The following is a 22,506-nucleotide window of genomic DNA, read 5'->3' as shown; positions in this document are numbered from 1 at the left end:
GAGGAGAGCTGGGAGAACAGCTGGGAGAGCTGATGGAAGAACCTGGTTTGTAGTCAATGGATTCAGTTCCCCTGGGAGGATCGTATCAGGGATATTCATCAACGTATATTTGCACCAATGAAAAAGGCTTTAATTCCACATACAGCTCAGTGTAACGCTGTTATGGCAGGCAAGAGCAAAGTCCAAGCTCAGCACAAGTGATCCCTATGAGACTTTACAGTGCTCTAAAGAAGGAAAATACCACAGAGCTATTAGGTAACCTATTGCTTGTTATTTACTCTTTGCTACGCACATTTGTGTCTGCGAAACATGGACAAATTGTCTCTCCAAGAGATGGACAAACACTGGTTTTGGAGAGCACTTTTCAGATTTGCTGCAAGCTGCAAGCACAGGAAGAAAAGCCTCGTTAGGATTCAGCTGGGAGTTACAGAGGCAAGTCCTCAGTGAATGATGGTGAAACTTTAATGGAAAACAAAATGCAAAATGGAAACTGTGAATGTCCTTGGAAACTATTTCTTGACTGAGACACAGAGAGAAATCTATGGGATGTGCCTGTGTCAAGAGTAATATGAAATAGCAAGAACATTGACAATGAATAATACTGAAATAAGTATCATCTTTCCAATCTTTAAAGCCCCATGTGCTTCTCAGACAGTTGTTTTTACAATGCCCTCGAGGAGGAGGATTGTTGTTATTATTGTTTCCATCCTACAAAGCATGAAATTGAGGCTTGGAGGAGCTGAACGATTTGCCTGGAGCGACTTGCAAAGCTGGGATCAGACCCTGGAGCACCTGGTGTCACTAGTGAAATGGAGATCAGTGTCAGTACAGCCAATAACAGGCTGACAGAAAGTGGCGTGACAGGTACATCACCAGCCAGATAAGCAAATACTTTGTAAATACTTTGTAAATAGTTTGTAAATTGAGAATACCAGGATTTTCCATAGGTGTAACATGGAAATTCAGCTGACAGTGAGCAGAGAGGAGCTCGGGCTGCCTCGGGATGAGCCTCTCCCTGCCCAGGCTGGCGGGTGCTGGCAGTGCCTGGCTCCAGCTCCTCTCCTGGCCCTCCCTGTGCCTGGGCACCAGCAGGTACTTGGGGTTTGGTGCCTTGTCTGAGCCATCGAGTCTCCAGGGAAGTCCTCTTGGATGTGAAAACAGCTGGTGGTTCAGGGAGTATTTGTAATAACGTGAAATGCTGGATCTCCTTCTAGGGGGCACATTATACTTCATCTGCATTAGCCTAAGAAACAGTCTTAAGCCTTAAAAAATATCCTGAGACTCCCAAAGGATTTCCCTCCAGGGAAATCTAATCTTCCTCATTTCCATTGCCCTGTTGAGTCTGATAATTCTGCTGTAGAGGACTCTCGGGAATAACTCCAGCACATCCATCCTCTGCCACCACCCCACTCTCCATCACACAGCCCAGGACGCTGACGGAAACCTGAAGTATAATCCCTTCCTTTCTTTTTTTTACAAAGCTTATTATGTGGGAGCAACACCTTCACCTGGGGGAGGTTCTTCTGCTCATTTGTTACTTGAAGTAGTAATTTTTCCTGGTCAGACCTGCGCTGCTGTTCCTGAAATGCCCGCGGGAGATCCTCGTGTGCCGTCATTCCTCTGCTCCCCTGTCATTCCTCTGCTCCTTTTCCTTCCTTGGGGCACAGCGTTGCCTTCGAGGGGCTCCCAAGTCAGCCAAGGACAGCGCATCAGAGCATCGCCCCTGGCTGCCTGCAAGGATGTGGGGAGTAAATTTCCATCTGTAGACTCCAGCCAGGAAGTCAATCAAAGTTAATTCTGGAAAGAGCCTTCCATTAGGCATGGAGATCCCATCATCATCAGATCTCCTCATCACAAAGTGAAAATCACTTTAATAAAATGACGCCTGTGACTTCTGGCAGGGCTTGAGGTCTGTTCTCATGTAAAAGCAAGAGCTGGTTTAAAAAAAATTTGAATTTTGGAAAGGAAAAGAGCTGCCATGAAGAACACACAATTCCAGGAAAATCATGAGTGAAATCACTGTTCTCCTTTACAAAAGCTGTAGAAATTCTCATCACCTTTGGTAAGGTCTGCAGTTCCAAAAGTAAGAAAGAAACATGGACATCTCTGCTTACTTTGCAGAAATTGGAGAAAAGCCTTCTATGCATTGTGGGTTTTTTCCTCATTGAAAAAAAATCACACAGTCACAGGATGGTTTGAGTTGGGAGGAACCATAAAGACCATCTCATTCTACCCCCCTGCCATGGGCAGGGACACCTCCCACTAGGTCACATTGTTCCAAGCCCCGTCCAACCTGCCCTTCGAAAATGAAGGACCACATAAATCTCGATTAAATGAAATTAAATGTTTTCTCAGCAGTAATTTTATAATTCTTTGATGGAAAAAGGAATGATTGTGGCCAGGCTGCAGGTGGGCTCCAGGCAGCCCTGCCTGACCCTGATCCCTGGCTCCAGGCAGGGCTTGGCCACCGCTGCGGCAGCAGAGCACCCTGGCACCAGCTTCGCTTCCTGATGATGGCTCTAACAAAGGATGGGCACCCACAGAACCACCCCACAGTTCAGGAGTGCTGGATTTGCAGTGTCAAGATAAAATCAAGCTTAATGAACTTGCCCAAATGGCAGAAGCAGTATTTGTGAGCCAGGCTGCACCTGACACATTCTTTATGACACGTGTCCAGGTGACCTGGATGCCAAACCCACAACTGAACCACACGTGGGTGAGAGCCAGCCAATATTAGCATGGCTATATTAATGTTATTAATAAAATGATAGATTTAGATGACAAAATATTTTAATTATTTTCATTCTTCCTCAATTCAGCATTCCAGTACTAAATAATAAGTTTAATAAACTTTTTAAAAGATCTTTTCTTTTGTCCTTTCTAAATTTAACACCTAGATTGTGTTTGGGGAGTTTTCATGGTGCTGGTTGGAACTGGATCAGACCTCTGTAGGGTCATGCATCTCCTGAAGTTCTCCACATTACTGTTTCAGAAACCTTATGAAATATCCTGTGTGGCAGTGAATATTCAGTGTTCGGTGCCCAGGAAATACCCTTTGGTATTTTGGGTAAATATTTGACTATTTTGTCTACCCTTGAAAGCAGCAAAGCAACCCAGACCTCTGCAAAGGGATGTTTTGATGGATGTAGAATAAAGAGAAGGGACAACCCAGCCTTGGTACATTCCAGTGCAATATTCCTCTGTGCTCTCCTAGAGCATTTGAGGTCTAATGACCCAGACCAGGGCCTCACTCCACCGATGGCCACGTGGAACAGAACAGACCCTTGCCACATGGCCCAGAGTGGTCTCCTGGCCCTGGTCCCAGAGACTGAGGCCAGCTGAGTGAGGGGACACCCTCGCTTCTGGTCACAAAGGGGTCGAACAGGCTCCATCAGAGAGGATGCCTTTCCCACACCTTTCACTTTCCGTGTAGACTCGCCCACGCCAGGGATGTATAATTGCTGTGGTGTTTCATTCCCCGGGCACTCTTGGGTATCGTCGGGTTTTTGTGTCACTGTTGTTGAGTTGTCATCACAAGTCAGACCTGATGATTCAGGAAGTAACATTTTTGATGTAGTTTTGAAACACGCTTCTGTTAACCAAAGCATCTTTCTGTTGTGGGATTTCTGGAGACAAACGCCTTTGGGGAATTATTTCCGGCTGAAAAAAAAAAATCACCTCCTAGCCAGGTCACAAGGAGGAAGAATAAACAACCCTTCTCCAGTGGCACAATCCACAGGGACTGGTATAAATAGAGGACCAGGGGACAGAGGGATCACAGTCGGATCCTGCAGCGACCTGAGCACTTGCCTTGTGCTCTGTCGGCTCTGCACCCGCACCATGAGCTGTGCTGTCAGGCAGGTCGTCACCACCTGCGCCCAGGGCAGGGGCAGTGCGGGCAGCAACGTGGCTGGCACTGGCAGGAGGGTCTCCTCTGCCTCCTCGGGGAGACACGCTGCCTATGACTTGGGTGCTGTGGTTGGCAGCTTCTCCGGTGGCAGTGTGAGCGAGGGATTACTCGGGAAGCAGCTGAGCACTGGCAGTGCGGCTGGTGGGAGCTTCGGAGCCACCCAGAGGGCTTGTTCTGCCCTGGGATTCAGCGGTGGAGGCATCTGCACTCGAGGTGGTGGTGGCTTCCCCAGGGCTGGCGCTGGCTGCGGGGATGGGATCCTGTTCGCTAACAATGAGAAGGCGACGATGCAGAACCTCAACGACCGCTTGGCCTCGTACCTGGACAAGGTGCGGCTCCTGGAGGGGGACAATGCCGACCTGGAGTGCAAGATCAGGGAGTGGTACGCCAAGGTAGGGCCCAGCTGTGAGCCACGGGACTACAGCTGCTACCACAAGGAAATTGAAGACCTTCAGAATCAGGTAAATACTTGTTTGTCAAGAAAATCCTAGTATTTCTTTGGGCTTTGCTTTCACATGTGCACAGAGCCCTGTTGAAGGGCAGAGGCAGTGGCTCTGGAGGGGCAGGCGAAGCCAGGGTTTATATGAAATGATGGTCTGTGGGAGGGGGACTGCATTTACTCAGCACTGATGCTTCAGCAAGGCTGGGTCCACCCACCTGGCATATGGGTTTCTCTGCTGTGATGCCACATAACTGATTAATAACCTCAATATATGGAATGATTATAAAACACCCCAGGTAGGTGTTTCCTCCATGGTCTTCTGGAGCCAGAGGAAGCTGCAAGCCCACGTATTCTCCTTATGTTTTCTTTTCCAGATCCTGTGTGCAGCCATGGAGACTAACAAAATCCTTCTGAACATTGATAACAACAGGATGACTGCTGATGACTTCAGGGTGAAGTGAGTACAGTCCCCTGCTGGCCCATGGAAGGGCAGGTGAGGGGTGGTGATGGGGAAATCCCAACTCTTTGCCTGTCACACTGCAGAGTAAAATGCAGATCTCTGATACCACTGACAATGTTCATAGCACTGCATGTCTGAAGCGAAAGAACTTGATCCTAAATTTTTTCCCCCAAGTGAAGGCCTTGCCCTGCTTTGCTGACATGCTGACCTTTCTTTGCTGCCTGTGGTTTAAGGTACGAGACCGAGTGTGGTCTCCGGCAGAACGTGGATGCTGACATTTGCAACCTCCGGCCCGTCCTGGACCAGCTGGCCAGCTGCAAGACCGACCTGCAGCTGCAGTGTGAGGCTCTGACGGAGGAGATGTGCTGCCTAAAGACCAACCACGAGGAGGTCAGCTCTCTTAGGGAATTAAGAAGAAGAAGGAAAGCCCCCCCAAAGGGTGGATGGATATTACTGATATGGTCACATACTCCCTGCAGGAAATGAGCTGTCTGAGGAAACAGGCGACTGGGGATGTGAGTGTGGAGGTCAATGCCTGCCCTGGCCCAGACCTGAGGAAGATCCTGGAGGATCTGCGGTGCCAGTATGAGACCCTGATGGAGCGCAACCGCAAAGAGACGGAGCAGTGGTACGCCTGCAAGGTACCACGTCCACGCAGAGTGGGACCCAGCCCTGGCTGTGGGGGGAAAGAGAAAAATGAGGGATGAGTCACAGACATGCACAGATCTAACTGTACTGCCCGCTTTCTGTGTCCTGTCTGTGGCAGAGGGGCCACCATGGTGTCACAGGGTCAGAATGGAATAAACAGAGTGTCAGCCTTGGACATGCTCAGGGCGCTGCGGGGTGTGGGGAGGTCCTGGCCACCACGAGATGCACCGGGGAGGTGAGGAAAGGGCTGTTCTTTTCTGACCTTGCAGGTAGAGGAGGTGAATCTGGAGGTTGTCACAAGCAGCCAGGAGATCGAGTCAAGCAACAAGCAGGTCACTGAGCTGAGACGTCAGCTGCAGGCCCTGGAGATCAACGTACAAGCCCAGCTCACCATGGTAGGTGATGCCACGACGATTCACAGCTCCAGCTCTCACGACCAAGGTAGTATCCACAGCAAACCCAGGCACCTGTGTGCTCGTTCTATTCTCAGAAAGAAAACCTGGAATCCTCTTTGACGGAGACCGAATGTCGCTACAACAAATACCTGGCTGAGCTGCAGAACCAGATCTCCTGCGTGGAGCAACGGCTGGCTGAGATCCGAGCAGAAATGGAGTGCCAGAACCAGGAATACAAGACCCTCCTGGACGTCAAGTGTCGCTTGGAGCAGGAGATCCAGACCTACCACTGCCTGCTGGAGGGTGGCCAGCACGACATCATGTACGCAAACAGAGCTGGGCACCCCAAAATCTCTGTGCTTTGCCTTGCAGGGATATGAAAATTCGTGGTCCTGGTAGTAAAAGCAACACTGTGGTGAGGAACCAGTGCTGACCTGTTACCAGACAGGGCTGATTAGCAAGCCATGAGGCATCTGAGGATTTGGCTCTAATAAATGTCCAGGGAGCACACCAAAGACCATTCTTGGGCCAGGGAAGGGGCTGGGAGAGCCCCCAAAGCTGTCCCAGCTCCTGGCACAGTTCAGCAGCTCTTTAAAGGCAACTTCACCAGGCGCTGGGCAAGGTCTCCTACAAACAGTCATGTAACTGAGTTTTATTGGCTTGCCAGGTGAGACAGGATTAGGGACTAGCAGTTAAATTAACTGAAACGATAAATTATCTAAACATTTTCAGTTTCACACAACAATTTTAATTAAAGTTTTGGAACATTTAATTTGTATGCAAAGCAGCTGGCTCTGCCTCCCATTGACTGAGGTTTTGAAACAGCCAGGCTGTTAATCCCAGACATGGCTGCACACACACAAAACTGGCCTGAGCACCCACCTACTCCTTCTGTTTTGTTGGAAAAGGAGGCTTTGGAATGGTGGTGCCCTGACGTGGGCTCCCTTGGACTCTCCAGTCCTAAATTAGTTACATGAAAAGTCAGTTTTTATTCCAAAATACCTATTGCAAGGGTTGGAGTGGCACTGTTAGTGCTTGCCCGGGGTAATCCTTAGAGTCAGGTGGAAAAGCATCAGCTGCCAAAAGCCAGGTGGGAGGGGGTGGATGGTGGCTGCAGCTGACCTTCGGGGCTGGGAGGGGGAACAGCAGCTGTGACTGAAGAGACAGAGCTAAAGCCAGTGAGCAGGGCAGGGGGAGATCTTCAGGGTGGGAGTGCCGGGGGCCTGGGTGTCCAGAGCTGTCTCTTTCCTCAGAGGGTCGGCGGGAAGAGGAGTCGGTGCCACATCAGCCGGGAGAAGCGCGGGGCTGAAAGCCAGCCTGTGCCAGCCCTGCCTGCCCTGAGCCCTGCGCGGGCCAGGGTCTGCCAGGTGAGGGGGCCTCCGGGGAAGTGGGACCGTGAGCTGCCTCTTTAGTGCTGGGTACCTGGGAACAGGAGCATGAGAGGTCTCCAAGGTGGATGACCCTTTCCTGGGTGATGAAGAGCGGCTGGAGGGGCTTTACCCTGGAGAGCGGCTGGGCTGGAGCCAGACACTCAGGATCCCAGCTGTGACTGTTGGTGGTAGGGCACTGGGATTAACTGGGCTGTGCTGGGAAGCAGTGGCAAGGGATGGTGGGAAGCAGTGCAGGGGATACAGCTATGGGATATTTATTTATACACCTCAGCGCAGAAATTATGTTTGACCCTGGGGGGTGCCCAGCAGTAAATGTGTGTTTAAGTAAGACTTTCTGCACAACATGGGAATGAGGAACTGGCAGGGGAATCAGTCAGTCGCAAGTCTTTCAACACGGAAAAAATTTAGCAAAGCTGGGGAGAAGAGGGGAAGAGAAAGATCAGTACAAAAGCAAAGGGGTGTAAGAGAAAGGCACAGGATGCAGACCTCCCTGAAAAAGTGATTCTTCCCACTCTCCTTCAGGTCACTGCAGACCAGAGAGTCCCTGCCAGCCCCACTGCACATCCCCTGAGGAGCTCTCTGAAGAATAAGTCATTTGGAAAAACAAGGCAAAAATAACCTGGGAGTTCTCAGTTGTGCTCCAGCAGCAGTCAGAGGGACTCCGCAGGATGGCACCTCCCGGCCACCCCGCTCTGATCCCACCACTGCCCCTCGCTCAGGCTCCCCTGGGTTGTGGCAGTTCTCTAACAGCGACCAAGGCTTGTCTCCAATAAAACTTTACTCCTGCTGACACAGCCTTGAACCTGAGAAATAATTTTGACAAGTAATCAATATACAAGTGTTAAAAAAAATGTTACGAATCCACCTTCAATCTCCATCCACACAGATATCACTACAGGAAAAAAGGAAAAAAAGCCATGTTCCCATCAGTGCTCCATCTGAACTCAGAGGCTGAGGATGGGGATGGAGGGTGGAGGAAAAGGACCAGACAATGTTGTGCAAAGGGATATTTGCTACCAGAGGAGGAAGCATGAGCCAAGACATGAAGCAGAAGGTGGTGAGGAAAGAAACATCCAGGGAGGCTGGGCAGAGGGCAGGGAGGGAGTCTCAGGGCTGTCTGACTGACAGTCTGCTACCAAGAGAGACCTCAGAAAGAAATGGGAGTCTTCACTAAAGCAGGCGTGTGATAATATAATATAATATAATATAATATAATATATCACATAGTATAATGTACTACACAACACCTTTGAGTTATTACAGATGCACACTCACAGGACAAAATCAAGGACAACAAGTTTTCTCAAATAATACCAAAGCAGGAATTTTGAAAGCCAGGCTCTGCTGGACTCTCCACACCCTTCTGGTGGAGGAAAACAATTCCCAGAGAAAACACTAAATAAAGAACCTTTAAATGGATTTGTAAAAAAGGCAAACAGGAAGAACCAGCTGGCAACATGTGGGAAGATAAAAGGGTGAGACAAATTAATATGTGGGAGAGAATTTTTTTTAAAGTGAGACACAATAAACAGCCAGGAAAAAAAAGGCTGCTGGTGTTTTATTACCCCAGAGAAAGGAATGACAAACACATTTAGGAACACAACTGCATTTTGCTGCATGTGCAAGCCAAGGCTCAGGATCCAGCCTGTCCCTCCTTGCTGGCAGCAGTGTCTGAGCGATGGGTCAGATGGGCTGGGAGTGGTGGCACAACCCTTGCTCCTTGTTGTGGGGCTCTGGCAGCCTTTCTCTCATGAAATGTTGGATGGGGTTTGATGACTAACCTTAGACAGAGGCCTGACATGAAGGCTTCTAACAATAAGGCTTTGGGGGATACGATGAGTCTGAATTAGTGCCTGTTTCTAAAGAGAGAAACAGCTCAGACAGTTCTGGAATGGCCTCTTCCTGGGCTCTGTCCAGGACACTTGTTAGCCCTGTGGAGTAATTGCTCTAATGAGCTCCTGGACAAGCTCTGTGTTAGTTTCCCTGCTCAGTTCTGCATGTCCCATTCCCGCAGCACTAATTACGCTGAGAATTTCGGGGCGATTTAACCCAGCTTGGTGCTGACACAGCAGCTCTGAGGTCACACAGCAGCTCTGAGTGTTGCATCTGTGCAGAAATAGAACGTTGCCTTCCCTGCCCAGTGTTTATAACCCGGACAGCGATGGGAAATGATGACGGCTGTGGAGACAGCACAGGAAGAGACAGGGAAGGGAAGATAAATGGAATGCAGAGGACACAGTGCATGGGAGAACAGGACAGGAATGACCTGGGACCTGGACTGCAGGCAAATGTCTGCCGTGTTCCCCACACAGCTCAGGGTTGTGCAGCCCATAGGAGCTCGTTCTGTCCTCTTGTAACATGCAAATCTTGTAAAGCAAGAACAAATGAGTATCTTCAAGACAGAGAGACTTGGGCTGAAGGTACAGGACGGAGAGAGGAACCCAAGGAAACAAAGAGCAAGGGTGGGTGCCCCAGAGAGAGATGGGGGTGGTATCAGCACTCGGGCTGGTAAGCAATGAAATGTACTGTGACAGTCCAGCAGATGTGTCTGTGTCATACAGAGAGCAGGCACATGGGAATCACACCACCATCAGGGAAAATCCCTGAGGAGTTAACACACCAGAGGTTTAAGAGATCAGTGAAGAAATGGGAAGAAAACAACTAGTTTTGCAAATTACCAATGCTGGAAATCAGCTATGAGTTCCAGACTGCACAGCACAGGCAATTATCTCTGATTACAGGCACGGTGTGTTTGGAAAAGCAGGCCATGTTTTGGTGTGATGCATAAACTGTAATTTCTCTACAAAAGCCTGTTTTATACAGTATGCAGGCAGGTACAGTCTAACACCCACAGTAACTATCTGTGGGGTTTAGATTTTTGTCTATTGGCTTGTGTAACATTTGTAAAGAATTACAAGGGATGAGCAAACTGCTGCTGTAACCCAACAGGAGATTTTTCAGCTCAGTGCACTGAATAATATAACTAAACTGCCAGTATGAGCCACATATTGAAAGTGTATTGAAATTAAGAGACTTTTTAGTACAAGTATGATATGAAGATAAAAGAAGACAGTCTGGGGAGTCCTGGCTGCCCTGCACCTTTACCTGCCTGGCGCTGTTGCACCACTGGACGGTGCCTGAGCACAGGAAGCACCAGAACACTCCAGGTTGTCAGGCTGATCCTGTGGCTGTGCAGCAGAGACCACAGGCTGAAGCCTTGGTTTTCCTCCCATCCTGTGCCATGCTCAGCTCTCCATGCAGAGTGGAATTGCTGTAGTTTCATCACCCATCACTATTCCTATCTGTCCTAACAAATTCTCCCGGACTCTCCTCTGCCATGATAACCTTCAGTGCCACCAGAGATGCATGTGCCGGAGGCCTGACTGCACTGTCAGCATCTGGCAGGCACTGGAAGGATCCAACACCCTTCATCAAGTGAATCAGGGGAGACTGAACTTCAGTAGGAAGAAACCTGGTTGTGTCCACCTCCATGTCCTGCTGAACTTCTCCTTCAGCACTGCAGATGCTCAGAGTCTGCAGATGTGAACACTCAGCAAGAAAGAAACTGAAGCAGAGTCATTCTCTCGGTCTCCGAGGCGTATTTAAGCCTGTGCTGTTACCAAACCCACTGTGGTAATTATTTCAGTTGCCTTACAGGATCTGGCTAAACATGGTGGTATAAACCAATGAGTCACTAGCCAGGAAAAAGTTGTAGTCTGCATTTGAAAGATGGGAGTATGGGGCCTGGAGCCGGCTCAGTATCACATCAAAGAAATGTTTAATAAGTGATGCCTAATGGCCATTATGCAAATTATTAATGGTAATTACAAGTGACAAGATAAAATCATATTCCAGTGTGGTTGCACAAACATCACCGAGGCAATGCTTATGAAAGCAGAGTTCTGTAGAACCAGACACACCTTTCTTGTAGTTGACACAAGAAAACATTATCAGCTTTGATAAGCAAAGCGAGGTGAGCATGTGGAACCAGGCTGGGCACAGCGACAGCCACAGCTCCCACAGGACCAGACTGTCCTGCCCACAGCACCCCTTGCGAATGTGGCATCCTTCTGCCTCCTCCATCCCTGTGCACCAATATTCACCCTTATCCCCTCTTCCTCCACTTGCACTCTCTCTTCTCGTCCATCAAGCCCACAAGACTCAGCAGCACTGGCACTGACGTTGTGTGTCACCACTGCTGATCGTCCTGGCTGAGGGCTGTTGTGGTTTCCTGCACTTCCATCTGCATGAAACCGTTTATTTCCTGCAGTCCTTCACTGAGGTTGTAAATCCTTTTGGGACACGTTTATGTCTTAGACTTGCACAGTCCTTTCCCTGTGTTCTGGCCCAAGGCTGTGTCCCAAGGCTATAGGAATACAATAATAACAAAAGTGGAGGTAAAGAAATCAGTTTAGTGGGGAAAAAAAGCCAGTACTGAGGGAACACAGCCTCTGCCTGTCTCGGTGCTGAGCCCTGGAGCCCTGACATGGCCATGAGGAGCGGGACAACACCATGGTGTGTTTTTAGGATATGGTCAGGTTAGCCAGGGACTGGCTTCTGGGTGCATTTGCTGTATCAGACACATGTTCCATGTCCCAGTGAAATTGGCAGGAGCCCAGAAAAACTCCAAAGAATGCCATTGCATCCCAAATATGAGTTCTTCAGAAGAATTGTATAGTCATGTCCAATCTTCACTGGTAAAATGGGGTTTGGGAGTCTGTGGATCGTTCCACCAGGACATGAGTGAAAGGTTGTACAGTGCTGCTGCTGTTTGTTTTGTGGAGCAAGACCTGTTCCTTCTTCCCATCAGAGAACTGCTGAAGGAGGGAGGGATGGGTGCTCCATTCCCACCCGTAGAGAAATGCCCAACATCTGCAATGTCTCCTCCTAAACATTCTACAAGGGAAAGAAAGGCACCCCCAGCCTCGTCTCTGCAGGTTGCTCTTGGGTAACTCCTGAAAACCTCCCCAGCTGAAGCGAAGCTCCAAGCAAGCACTATATTAATTTTTGTTGGCTCCAACAGCCACACCCTGTCTTCAATTATATTCCTCAAAATGACAGATGAAAGCCAGATTTGCTTCCTCTCCTCCTTTTTGCTCATGATTTTCCCGACTGTGAGTCTAGGCTGTGTGGGGAGCATGGGGGCTGCATCTAGGGGGAGGATGGACTTGTATTTCAGGCACTGCAGTCTCAGCGAGGAATCTGAGCTCCGACAGACTTCAGCTCTGTCCTTAAGCAAGTTATTTCCCTGCACCATACGAATAATGAATATTCCTGGGTGCTGCCAGCCTTGGGTAGGCGGCTTTTTATCATTTTTGATCTAAGTAAAGAAATAAATTATCCCACTGGAGAGTGGAAAGCTTTAACTCATGCTGGTGTGAAGACAATCCTATCTAAACAGGCTTGGGGACACTCTCCTACCATGGTGACAGCAGTCATCAACTTCCCACCAGTAAAGAGGTGGCTGAGGGTACAAGTGTGGGTTTTCTCTGCTCTTTCTCCCGGAGGTGATGCTGCTCTCAGAGCTCCTTGAGTGTCACCCTCGCTGCCAACAGGGATCTATCACAACTGCTCCTGTACATATGGACATCCTCGAGTCAAAGGCTGCTTTGTGAGTAAGAGTTGCATGAAAATTCCACGCTGTAGGGAACAGAAGCCGTCGTCCCCCGGAGAGCAGAATATCCTCTCATTACGGAGTCGGCTGGAGAAGGACACTGGCACTGGTGGAGCCAGTTCTCCGAATGCTCCCTTGGCTGCTGCCTGCCTGGTTGGGAGGTTGTGCTCTCCTGACCAGCCAGGCTGTGCTGACGCCTGCTACTGCTCCGACAAACTCAGTAAGAAATGCAGAAAGCTTTTCTCCTTCTTATTCAGTGTGCAGCACAATCTTAGTAATGGCAAAGACCCGCGGGGTCACATCTGAGTCCAGGGATCTGGATATATCGCCTGTGGATACTCCCTTTCCTGTCATCTCTTTCTTTATCTACCATCACCACAAACTGAGAAAGCATGGACAGCAATTAAAGCAATTGAAAAATAACTTCAGCAAGGTCCTTCATACACTGCAGGTGACATCAACCCCTGTGTCACACATCCACAGGGGACACTGAGCTTTGCAGTGTGTGCAACTTGACTTCTTGTGTTTGCATGACTAAAGAAATTTAAGCCATAAATAGGGAACTAAATTGATGGGGGATTTACCTCAGTGATTTTGGAAATCCCAGAGTAAAGCAGGTATTAGAGCTGTGCCAGGTGACCAGCATCCACACCACAGTGTCCCTGGTCTGTTCACTACTACAGTAACAACTGTTCACACTTTTCAGAAGTGAGAAATTCTATTCATTTTCCATTTTTCGTTTCACAAGCTCTACCACAGCATGTGATATAAAAATGGTTATTGGACTAAGAATAAAATAAATACAAATTAATAAAAGATAAAAGGCACTTTGATGTTATAAATACCAATGTTTCTTCTTTGTACATAATCTAGGGCAACTTTTTTTCTTGACTTGTTGCAAAGTTTGCATCATACAAAAAGCTGATGACTCATAAAACACTATTTTACTTTTTGGAATAAGCTGCTGACATGTAAAGTATCTTCCTTGTGAACTGGGATTTCTAGAGGGAAACTGCCTATGGGCTATTTAATCTTGGCATAAACAGCCAGACTAGCCAGCCCCGTGGGAAGAAGAAACACCCCACAGGTGACACCCCCTTTGGAAGGTATAAATGGAGACCTGCGGCAGCCGCCAGCCTGCAGTCGGACTCAGTATCACGCTCTGCATCTTGCTTTGGGCTGTGGGTTGGCGCTGCAGCTGGGCCTCGCCATGAGCTGTAGTATTAAGCAGACAACTGGCTCTCTCAGGGGCAGGACCAGCGGTGGCAGCTGTGTGATTGGTGGTGGTGGTGGTGGCGGAGCGCGGATCTCCTCGGTGTCCTCTGGAAGATACACAACTTGCGGGATAGGCGGTAGCCGAGGGTTTTCTGGGAGAAGCTACTGTGGTGGTGTGAATTACGGAGGAGGACTGAGCACTGGCAGTTTGGTCGGTGGAAACTTTGGAGGTGGCTTAGGAGCCGCTGTCCTCGGAGGATGTCCAGGCATGGGATTCAGTGGTGGCAGTGCTCGCTTTGGCGGTGGCATGGGAGGTGGCATGGGTATGGGTCTTGGTGGAGGTGGTTTTGCTGGTGATGGCATTCTTCTTTCTGGTGACGAGAAGGTCACCATGCAAAACCTGAATGACCGCCTGGCTTCTTACCTGGACAAGGTGAGGTGCCTGGAACAAGAGAATGCTGACCTGGAGTGCAGGATCAGGGAGTGGTATGCCAAGCAGGGCCCTTTTTGTGAGCCACGGGACTACAGCTGCTATTACAAAGAAATAGAAGATCTTCAGAACCAGGTAACATCCTTTCTCAGCTGCTTTCTCCCTTGCAAGGCTCTCTCTGGTGCTGGTTCATAACTGGGTCCATTATTGGGAGTAACAAATCATTGTTGTAAAATTGTAAAATTTGCTTTTTGCAAACAGCCATTACAGCATCTGCCTGTGGAAAGCTCAGAGCTCAGAGGTAAAACTGGAGGGTTTGGGCTGTTTCTGGTGCTTTTATTCATCACACATATTGAAGGGGAAAATGTTACTTCATGGAATGTATCTGGATGGGCTCAGTGGTCTTTTTTAATTCAGTTTGTGCTGAGGTGGTCAAATAGATATATGGCAAGAAAAGAACTAAAAGATAAATAAATAATGGATCACATTAATTTGCCTGAATTTATATGATTGTCATCAGTCTTGCAGAATTCCAGTTAAACTCTATTTCTTGCAGAATTCCAGTTAAACTTTATTTCCTTTTTCTTATTAGTTTACTCTTTCAGGTAGAATTGGGAAATATAGGGCATCTAATTAAAACTAAGAAAAAAGAGAACATTGCCATAACACATTTGGAATGGGCAATTTAAAATTAAAAACTTTTGCAAAGTGTTTGGCAAAAATTTCGGACATCAATGCACAAAGAATAAAGAGAAAAGAATCCAGGAAAGGAACAGAATGAGACAGGCTTGTCATTAATTCTTCAAATAAAACTTTAAATCTCATAAGATTTAGATTTAAGAGGCTGAGGTGGATTGTGGCAGGTGCTGGACAGTAATTACATCTCCTGGACTCTGCACCTGAACCACGAATTTTATCATTTTAATGTCTTCACTGCACTTCCCTGAACATCCCTTTGAGTGCTGCACCCCTCAGCTCCCCATCCCTGATACCCAGGATTTTAAAAAAGAGAGGGAGGAAGAGGGTCTGGTTGCAGCAGGCAATGGGTGCCTTGAGCCCAAGGACATGGAGCAGAGACCAGGAACAAATGTTCTTTTTCCAGATTGTCTGTGCAACCATAGACAACAACAAGATCATTCTGAACATCGATAACAGCAGGATGACAGCCGACGACTTCCGAGTGAAGTGAGTACCCGGGGCTGTCCCCTCCTCTGTCACTGCCCTCAAAGCTCTCAGCTGCTCTCCTGTGACCCAGGACAGGCTGGAGGCTGTGCAGAACTCTCTCATCCATTGCCTCTAGAGCTGCCCTAATTAGGGGCAGTTCCAGGAGGGGAAGTTTGGCATGCCAAGCTGGTTTTGAGTAGAGGTTAAAAGAAGCAGAAGGGATCTGCAGACTGGGAGCAGTGAGGGTTCAGCCAGGCTGCTGTTCCAGCATGTGCTGTCTCTCAGAGGGGAAGGTTTTGGGGTTTCCTGTCAGAGCTCAGAAACACTGGTGGTGTCAGACACTGACTGCTCTTTCTTTCTTGTTTCCTCCCTCACAGGTACGAGACGGAGCTGGCCCTGCGCCAGAGCGTGGAGGCCGACATCAACGGGCTGCGCCAGGTGCTGGACCAGCTGACGCTGTGCAGGTCTGACCTGGAGGCACAGCTGGAGTCGCTGCGGGAGGAGCTCTGCTGCCTGAAGAAGAACCATGAGGAGGTAGGTCCTGCCCTCTCCTGTACAAAGCATTCGCTCCTGTGGGATCCATAACCCCGGGGTGCTGCTGCGGAGGGCCGTAGTTGATGGATACCATCATGTGGCCCAGGAGTAGTGAAGGTCCATCAGAGAGGGGCTCTGCAGGGCCCTGCTCCCTGTGAGGGAACTTGGCTCCCTCTATTTTTTCCTTTATTTTAAATCTGATCTGATCTGGATGGTGTTTCCAGGAAATGTGCTGTCTGAGGAAGCAATCGACTGGAGATGTGAGCGTGGAGGTCAATGCCTGCCCTGGCCCAGACCTCAGGAAGATCCTGGAGGAGATGAGGTGCCAGTATGAGACGCTGATTGAACGCAACCGCAAAGAAGTTGAGGATTGGTACGAGTGCAAGGTGAGTAAATTCCCATAGCTCTGACTTTTCCCTGGCTAACACCCAGGCGATGGTCCCGCAGGGATTTATTGCATGTAAAAACCACACAACAGACTGAAAGAACGTTTAGCATTGGTTCACACTGACCAAGTGACACAAGGGAGGGACACTACCACCCTGCATCCTTGTCATGGGCTGAGGGAAGCTCTGCATGTTGGAGGGACTTGAGGCAGGAATTTTCTACAAAGCAGTAAGTGGTGAGAAGAACTGGAAGCAGCATTATTAGAAGAGAAAGAGGAATGACCAGCCAGGTTTATACTACCATTAGGAGGAGAGTTTTCACCCAAACCCTTCTCATTTTATGTCTTTGCTCTTTCTAACTTCTCTGCTCTTTCCTTAATACTTGATCCAACTTACACTGCACATTCTCTGAAGCTCTTTATGCCGGATTGGTGATTTCAGATTGAGGAGGTGAATCGGGAGGTTATTACAAGTGGTCAGGAGGTGGAGACGTGCAACAACCAGGTGACTGAACTGAGACGCCAATTGCAAGCCCTGGAAATCGATCTCCAAGCTCAGCTCAGCCAGGTGAGTGTGAGCTGCTGCAAACCTCAGCCATCTCACAGAAGTCATAGCTAAATGCAGTGTTTCTCCTGCCTATATTTGTCTTATGTCCCATGTCACTCCTCAGAGGGACAACCTGGAGTCCTCGCTGGCAGAGACAGAGTGTCGCTACAACAACCACCTTGCTGAGCTGCAGAGCCAGATCACCTGTGTGGAGCAGCAGCTGGCTGACCTGCGGGCAGAGATGGAGTGCCAGAACCAAGAGTACAAGATCCTGCTGGACGTCAAGTGCCGCCTGGAGCAGGAGATCCACACGTACCGCTGCCTGCTGGAGGGTGGCCAGCAGGACCTTATGTAAGTGGGCTTGAGACACAGCAAAAAAAATATAATAAAATACCTGTGTCCTGGTTATTGCAACATAAGAGCAAAGTGAAGGACCTGCCCAGCTCCTTCTCACTTACTGACTTATTTGGGCTGCCTGGTGTCATGATGGTGACTTGCTTCCTCCCCTGTGCCAATTGCTGCCACAAGGAGAATGGTCACTGCAACATTCTGCCAGTTTTCTGCCAAAAAGGGAAACAGACTGAGAACAAAAGGGACACTGAAAATCTGTAGCTCTAGTTTATATGTCATTTCCCTTACTAAAATGTTATTTTCTTGTCTCCTCAGTCAGCAAGGAGGAATTGGTCAGTCTTCAGGTCTAGGAGGAGGAGTTGCAAGAAGCAGTGGAATAGGAGGAGGAGGCATCATTAGGACAAGCCACACTTACACTTCGTCTGCCCAGATCCCATCCTGTGCAGCTGCGGAGATCCAAGGTAAGAACAGTCCCACTCTAAACATTTCCACAGTCTCTGCTCTAATGCAACACTGATGGGCTGGAAGAAAAATCTTTCCCACGTAGCTTATAGGTGCTACTTGAAAGTTTTATTTTGGGGCCCCTGGGAAATACAGGACAGGAGCAACAGAGGAGTGGCTGAGAGGAGAGGTTTTGGGAGCTGGGACTCTGCTGGGATGCATGAGAATTGCCAAAGGGAAGAGGGATAGAAAGGAGAGGGACAGAGCCAGCAGGCAGGCAAGCCATGGAGAACATGGAAAAAGGACTGACGTGAGATGTGGGACAAAGGAAAGAGCAGGAGAGAGGAAAAGTACTCAGAAATCAGGTGGGCAAAAAAAAGTGGGAATCATGGGAATACTGGCAGATAACTACTAGTCATAATTCAAGGGGAAACTTCCAGCCAAACTGAAAAGGAAAGAAGGAAATATAGTGACAGTTGGTCCAGGAGAATGACGTGAGCAGGGGCATTGATCTGGCATGGACCCCAATGCCATTCCCTCATCCAGATCACTGCTGGAGCAGTGTCTGAAGCTTCCACCTTTCGGCATTTTGATGCAGCCCGTGCTGCAGCCAGTGACAGATCCATCTGCCTGGCTGGCAGGAGCCATCAGATCTTCCCAGGAAGGGGCAGTATTTATCTGAAATTCTAATTGAATTGGCTTGTGAAACGATCACGTGTAGGGAATGCCAGTGTGGGAAAGAATCTATTTTTGCTATAAACACAGTAATGTTTCCTTTGATCTCTCCAGTGCCTTGCCGAAGGATTTGTGATTAAGCAGAGAAACAAGAATATCCAACAAGAGAAGCCTGAAGCAGAGCTATGGATGAAGAGAGAGAATATTTACTGCATGTGTCTGCAGAGAGCACGGAGCGTGCTCATCTGTGTTGCTCAGCCGTGCTAAGCAATGTGTCAGAGGGATGAGCAGAGCATTGGGCCACATTCTGCTTTACTTTGCTATTTGCTATTCCAGTCTGTGTGGCCCAGCACCACGACTGTTGCTGTAGTCAGCCAGGGCTATGATCACTTATGTACCTGCTGGTGAAAATTGTCTCTAATAAAACCTTGCTTCTGCCTGATGCAATCAAGAACCTGTGTCTGAAACTTTGAACACCAGGTGCTGATCCATGAACAAGGGGCACCTAAACTGGTCAGGATCATCCTGCACTGGGAATAAAGATGCTTTGCCAGTAGGAGCCAGAGAATGGCCTCGCTGACCTGGCAGGTCTTGTCCAGCTCCTCCCTGTTGTCACAGCCTGAGGCAGGTGTTGCCCATTCCTGTGTGACACCTGCCCTGACCCCCATGGACCCGCAGGTCAGGCAGAGGCCTGTGTCCTTCTCACACAGCATTGGGCTAAAACACAGTTTTAGAAGAGTTTCCAAAGTCAGTGATGGAACATCTGGAGACAGTTTGCCTTGGTCCCAGTCTAGTGCTGACACATCCGGGCTGAGCCCTCTCATGCTCCATCTCCCAGCCTGGGGACTGTTGAGGATGAAATCTTGGTTCCCACAACTGATTCAGTTTCTGCTGACATGGCTTATTGTCCAACCTATCCCTTTCATTTTATAGGAATCTTCACATTGGGAAAAGGACTGGAGGCAAAAGGTTTATCTCCTCTCTTTTCACATAGTGACTGAGTCATTTACTGGTCATCCTCGGATTGCCAAGAGTTTCGACCTGAAAATCAGGAGTGGTTGAAAGATCATCTCTGCGTTAAACACACCTTGTCTGGGGAGCTGCAGAGGGCAGGGTGGGAGCTGAAAAAGTGCAGCTTAACAGAGAACAGAATGGAGAAAAAAGCCAGGTAGGGCTATTGAACACCCAGAGCCACCCAGTTGTCACAAGCAAGGCAGGTCACTCGATTACACTTGGCCTCGATCAGCAGCCATGTAGCTGGTGCTGAGCTGGTTTTGTCCTGGTGCTGACCTGCCAGAGCAGCCGTGGGGCACAGTGAGCTGGCAGAGTCACTCTGGTTTTAGAGAACTGGCAGTTCAAAGTATTATGATGGTGTTCTGAGGATTAACTTGTTGGTCCAGAATGCCAAGCAGTGGTGGTTTTAACTGTGGTGTGGCTGTTACAGAGTCACATTCACTTGTGGGATGACCCAGTAAAGCAAAACTCCTGGTTATTCCTTTTCCATCAAAGGCTGGAGGTTATGGAACAGCCAGACTCAGGGCAGGAAGAGAACAGGTACAAAGACAAAACCACTTCAGGACTGTACATACAGTATAGTGTGGCACACTTTTCGATTGCCAGTTCTTTTATAGAGACACCAATTTCTCTGATGATACAGAAATAGACTTAACATGGTAGCAAGTGCCTGAAGAAGCTCAACCACTAATATCTTGGAGAGCAGGTGAAAGGTGTCCTTCTGTTGTGAGAGGCCACAGAGAGATGTCTCAGTGATATTTCTTTATTTCATCTACCAGACACTAAGTTTAATACTATCCATGGGCAAGAGAAGATAATGCAGCACTGGAACACCTGCAATGACTCAGAAGAGTGGCCAAAGGTATAAGTTTTTAAACCAGGACTAAATTAAGGCTTATTAGAAGTTCAGTTCCAGCCCTACAGGAAGTCCCAGACTTGATGCACAATTCTTTCAGTAGACAGGTATGGCCAGTGCTTCACAAGAGATCAAAAGAGATACATATTTTGGCTCTAATGGCAAATTTCCTTGCGTTGGACTCCAATGGATATTCCAGTTGTTCTCAGAGCTCTGGCTGAGAAGTTGAAAAGCAGATCTTTCCCTTTCCATTCCCAGTGTCTCCTCCTGCCTTGTTCAGTGCAAAGACAGACAGTGAGATAACCCACTGCTGCCCTTTTTGGCCTCAATCCTTCCCAATCCATGAGTCCTCACCTCTTGTTTCTAAAAATATAAAAACACTGCATGGAGACTCTTCCAGTTTCCAGTCTTCTGGAAACTCTTGGCTACCTATGGTATGTAAAAGCTTCCCAGTCTCTCCTGGCAGCCCCAGCAGATTCCCACCAGCTGTGGGCTGGTTCCTCCTCTTGCGAACTGCTACTGACATCTAGCTGCTCCTCCAGATTCTCTGGGCTCGCATCAAAGACCTTCCCACCCTTCTCACCACATCCAGCAGGTCTAAAGCATGCACTTTCACAAAGGAGCTGTCCTGAATTCCTGAGAGGTGAAAGAGACCTAATGACATGGCCAGAAAGACTCTAATGATCCAGAAATTATGAATGTGCCTCTGGAAAGCCCTGGGAGGAACAGCCTCAGCTCTTGGGATGCTGTGATGTTGTTTGTGGACCTACAAGTTAGGATGAGTCTGGAAGGCAGTTCAAGAGAGGCAGGTTGTGATTAACAGTTCCCCAGCAGAAAACATCCTGGAAACACGTCATTTATTAAAGAGCTGCAAATTATGGAGCTGCAAATCTTGGAAACTACATTTCCATAAGATTTCCCTATTTCTTTGTGCTGATGAGACAGACCCAGGAAGCTTATGAGTTCAAGTAACTGAATGAAAACATGAGGGAAAGCTTAATTTAATTTTTTAAGGTCTCAGAACAATTACTTAATTTTGTCTCAGTTTAACTAGTGCCCTCATTTCCTGGAGATAAACAGGAAAAATACCAAGACAGAGGGAAGTGTGTGCAGAGAGAGGCTCCTGGGCACAGGTGGCTGCTGCAGGCACACAGAGGTGTGAGGGGCAGAGGGGACCGAGGTGTCTCGGAGCAGCAGGAGCATCCCTGGGGTGCAGACACCGTCCACTCCTACGGAGTACAAGTCATCCCGTGTTTCTGCCTGCACTACACTGATGTGCCCGTGTGATAACTGCAGAGCTGGGGAAGGAATGTGTGCTCACTCAGGAGAGATGCTTGCTGCAGACAGCTGTTGGGAAACTCCTGAGGAATCATCCGCAGACCAGGCGAAGCTTCCAGCGACGCAGCTTACAGCAGTTTCGGTTCGCTCCTGCCACCACACCCTGACTCCCAATTATGTTCTCCTGTCCTAGGAATGAAATCCAGCAATTCCTTCCTATACACAATAACTTTATTAGAGCTTTTACCTGTTCTGAGCTTTGTTTCTGTGTGTTTTGGGCCAGAGGGAGGCCCGGTGCGTCAGACAGGGCAGGCTGACACACAGCCACCGTGTCGGGGTCCAGCTGCAGCTCTGCCAGCAGTGAGTGCTTTGTCTTGGAGTAAATCACGTTGGGAAGCCTCTCCACACCTGTCCCCAGCCTGCTGGAGATATCACTGCAATGCTTCTGCCTTTCATGGCATGGATAAGGAACATCCAAGGAGGCAAAGAAAAGGGGAGACATCTTTGTAACAGAAATAAGAGTAAGAACAATAAAATGATGAGTAAATTCATGAATACTGGGACAATTCAGTCCTAAAGTAAATGGGATCATATACCTGCCCTAACAATAGCTATTCCAATCCACAATCCTGACACTGAGTGAGGATTTCAGCAAGAGTTTGAACTCACTTTTCCTGGTGAAGGAGATTTGGGGAATTTCTTACAAGGAACAGTTGGGTTCAGAAAGCCATGGAATGCCTTTCCCTTGCTCCATGG

At 48.5% G+C, this 22,506-nt stretch overlaps 2 protein-coding genes across 2 annotated transcripts; both read left to right on the top strand.

Moving 5' to 3' along the window:
- Positions 1-3,772: 3,772 nt before the first annotated feature.
- On the top strand, positions 3,773-8,040 carry LOC116455954 (keratin, type I cytoskeletal 19-like). The gene is made up of 8 exons (XM_032134353.1): positions 3,773-4,371; positions 4,727-4,809; positions 5,046-5,202; positions 5,292-5,453; positions 5,730-5,855; positions 5,951-6,177; positions 7,109-7,222; positions 7,769-8,040. Exons 1-7 carry the CDS (start codon positions 3,841-3,843, stop codon positions 7,194-7,196), a joined length of 1,374 nt encoding a protein of 457 aa, XP_031990244.1. The 5' UTR covers positions 3,773-3,840; the 3' UTR covers positions 7,197-7,222; positions 7,769-8,040.
- Positions 8,041-13,992: 5,952 nt separating this feature from the next.
- Positions 13,993-19,053, top strand: LOC116455951 (keratin, type I cytoskeletal 19-like). Its single transcript, XM_032134349.1, has 8 exons — positions 13,993-14,640; positions 15,608-15,690; positions 16,047-16,203; positions 16,428-16,589; positions 17,031-17,156; positions 17,260-17,486; positions 17,802-17,947; positions 18,717-19,053. Exons 1-8 carry the CDS (start codon positions 14,071-14,073, stop codon positions 18,740-18,742), a joined length of 1,497 nt encoding a protein of 498 aa, XP_031990240.1. The 5' UTR covers positions 13,993-14,070; the 3' UTR covers positions 18,743-19,053.
- The last annotated feature ends 3,453 nt before the right edge of the window (positions 19,054-22,506 follow it).

The sequence above is a fragment of the Corvus moneduloides genome, chromosome 26 (genome assembly GCF_009650955.1).
Source record: "Corvus moneduloides isolate bCorMon1 chromosome 26, bCorMon1.pri, whole genome shotgun sequence".
NCBI lineage: Eukaryota > Metazoa > Chordata > Aves > Passeriformes > Corvidae > Corvus > Corvus moneduloides.
Note: the sequence above shows the minus strand (reverse complement) of the source record. Positions and strands in the feature narration are given on the sequence as shown.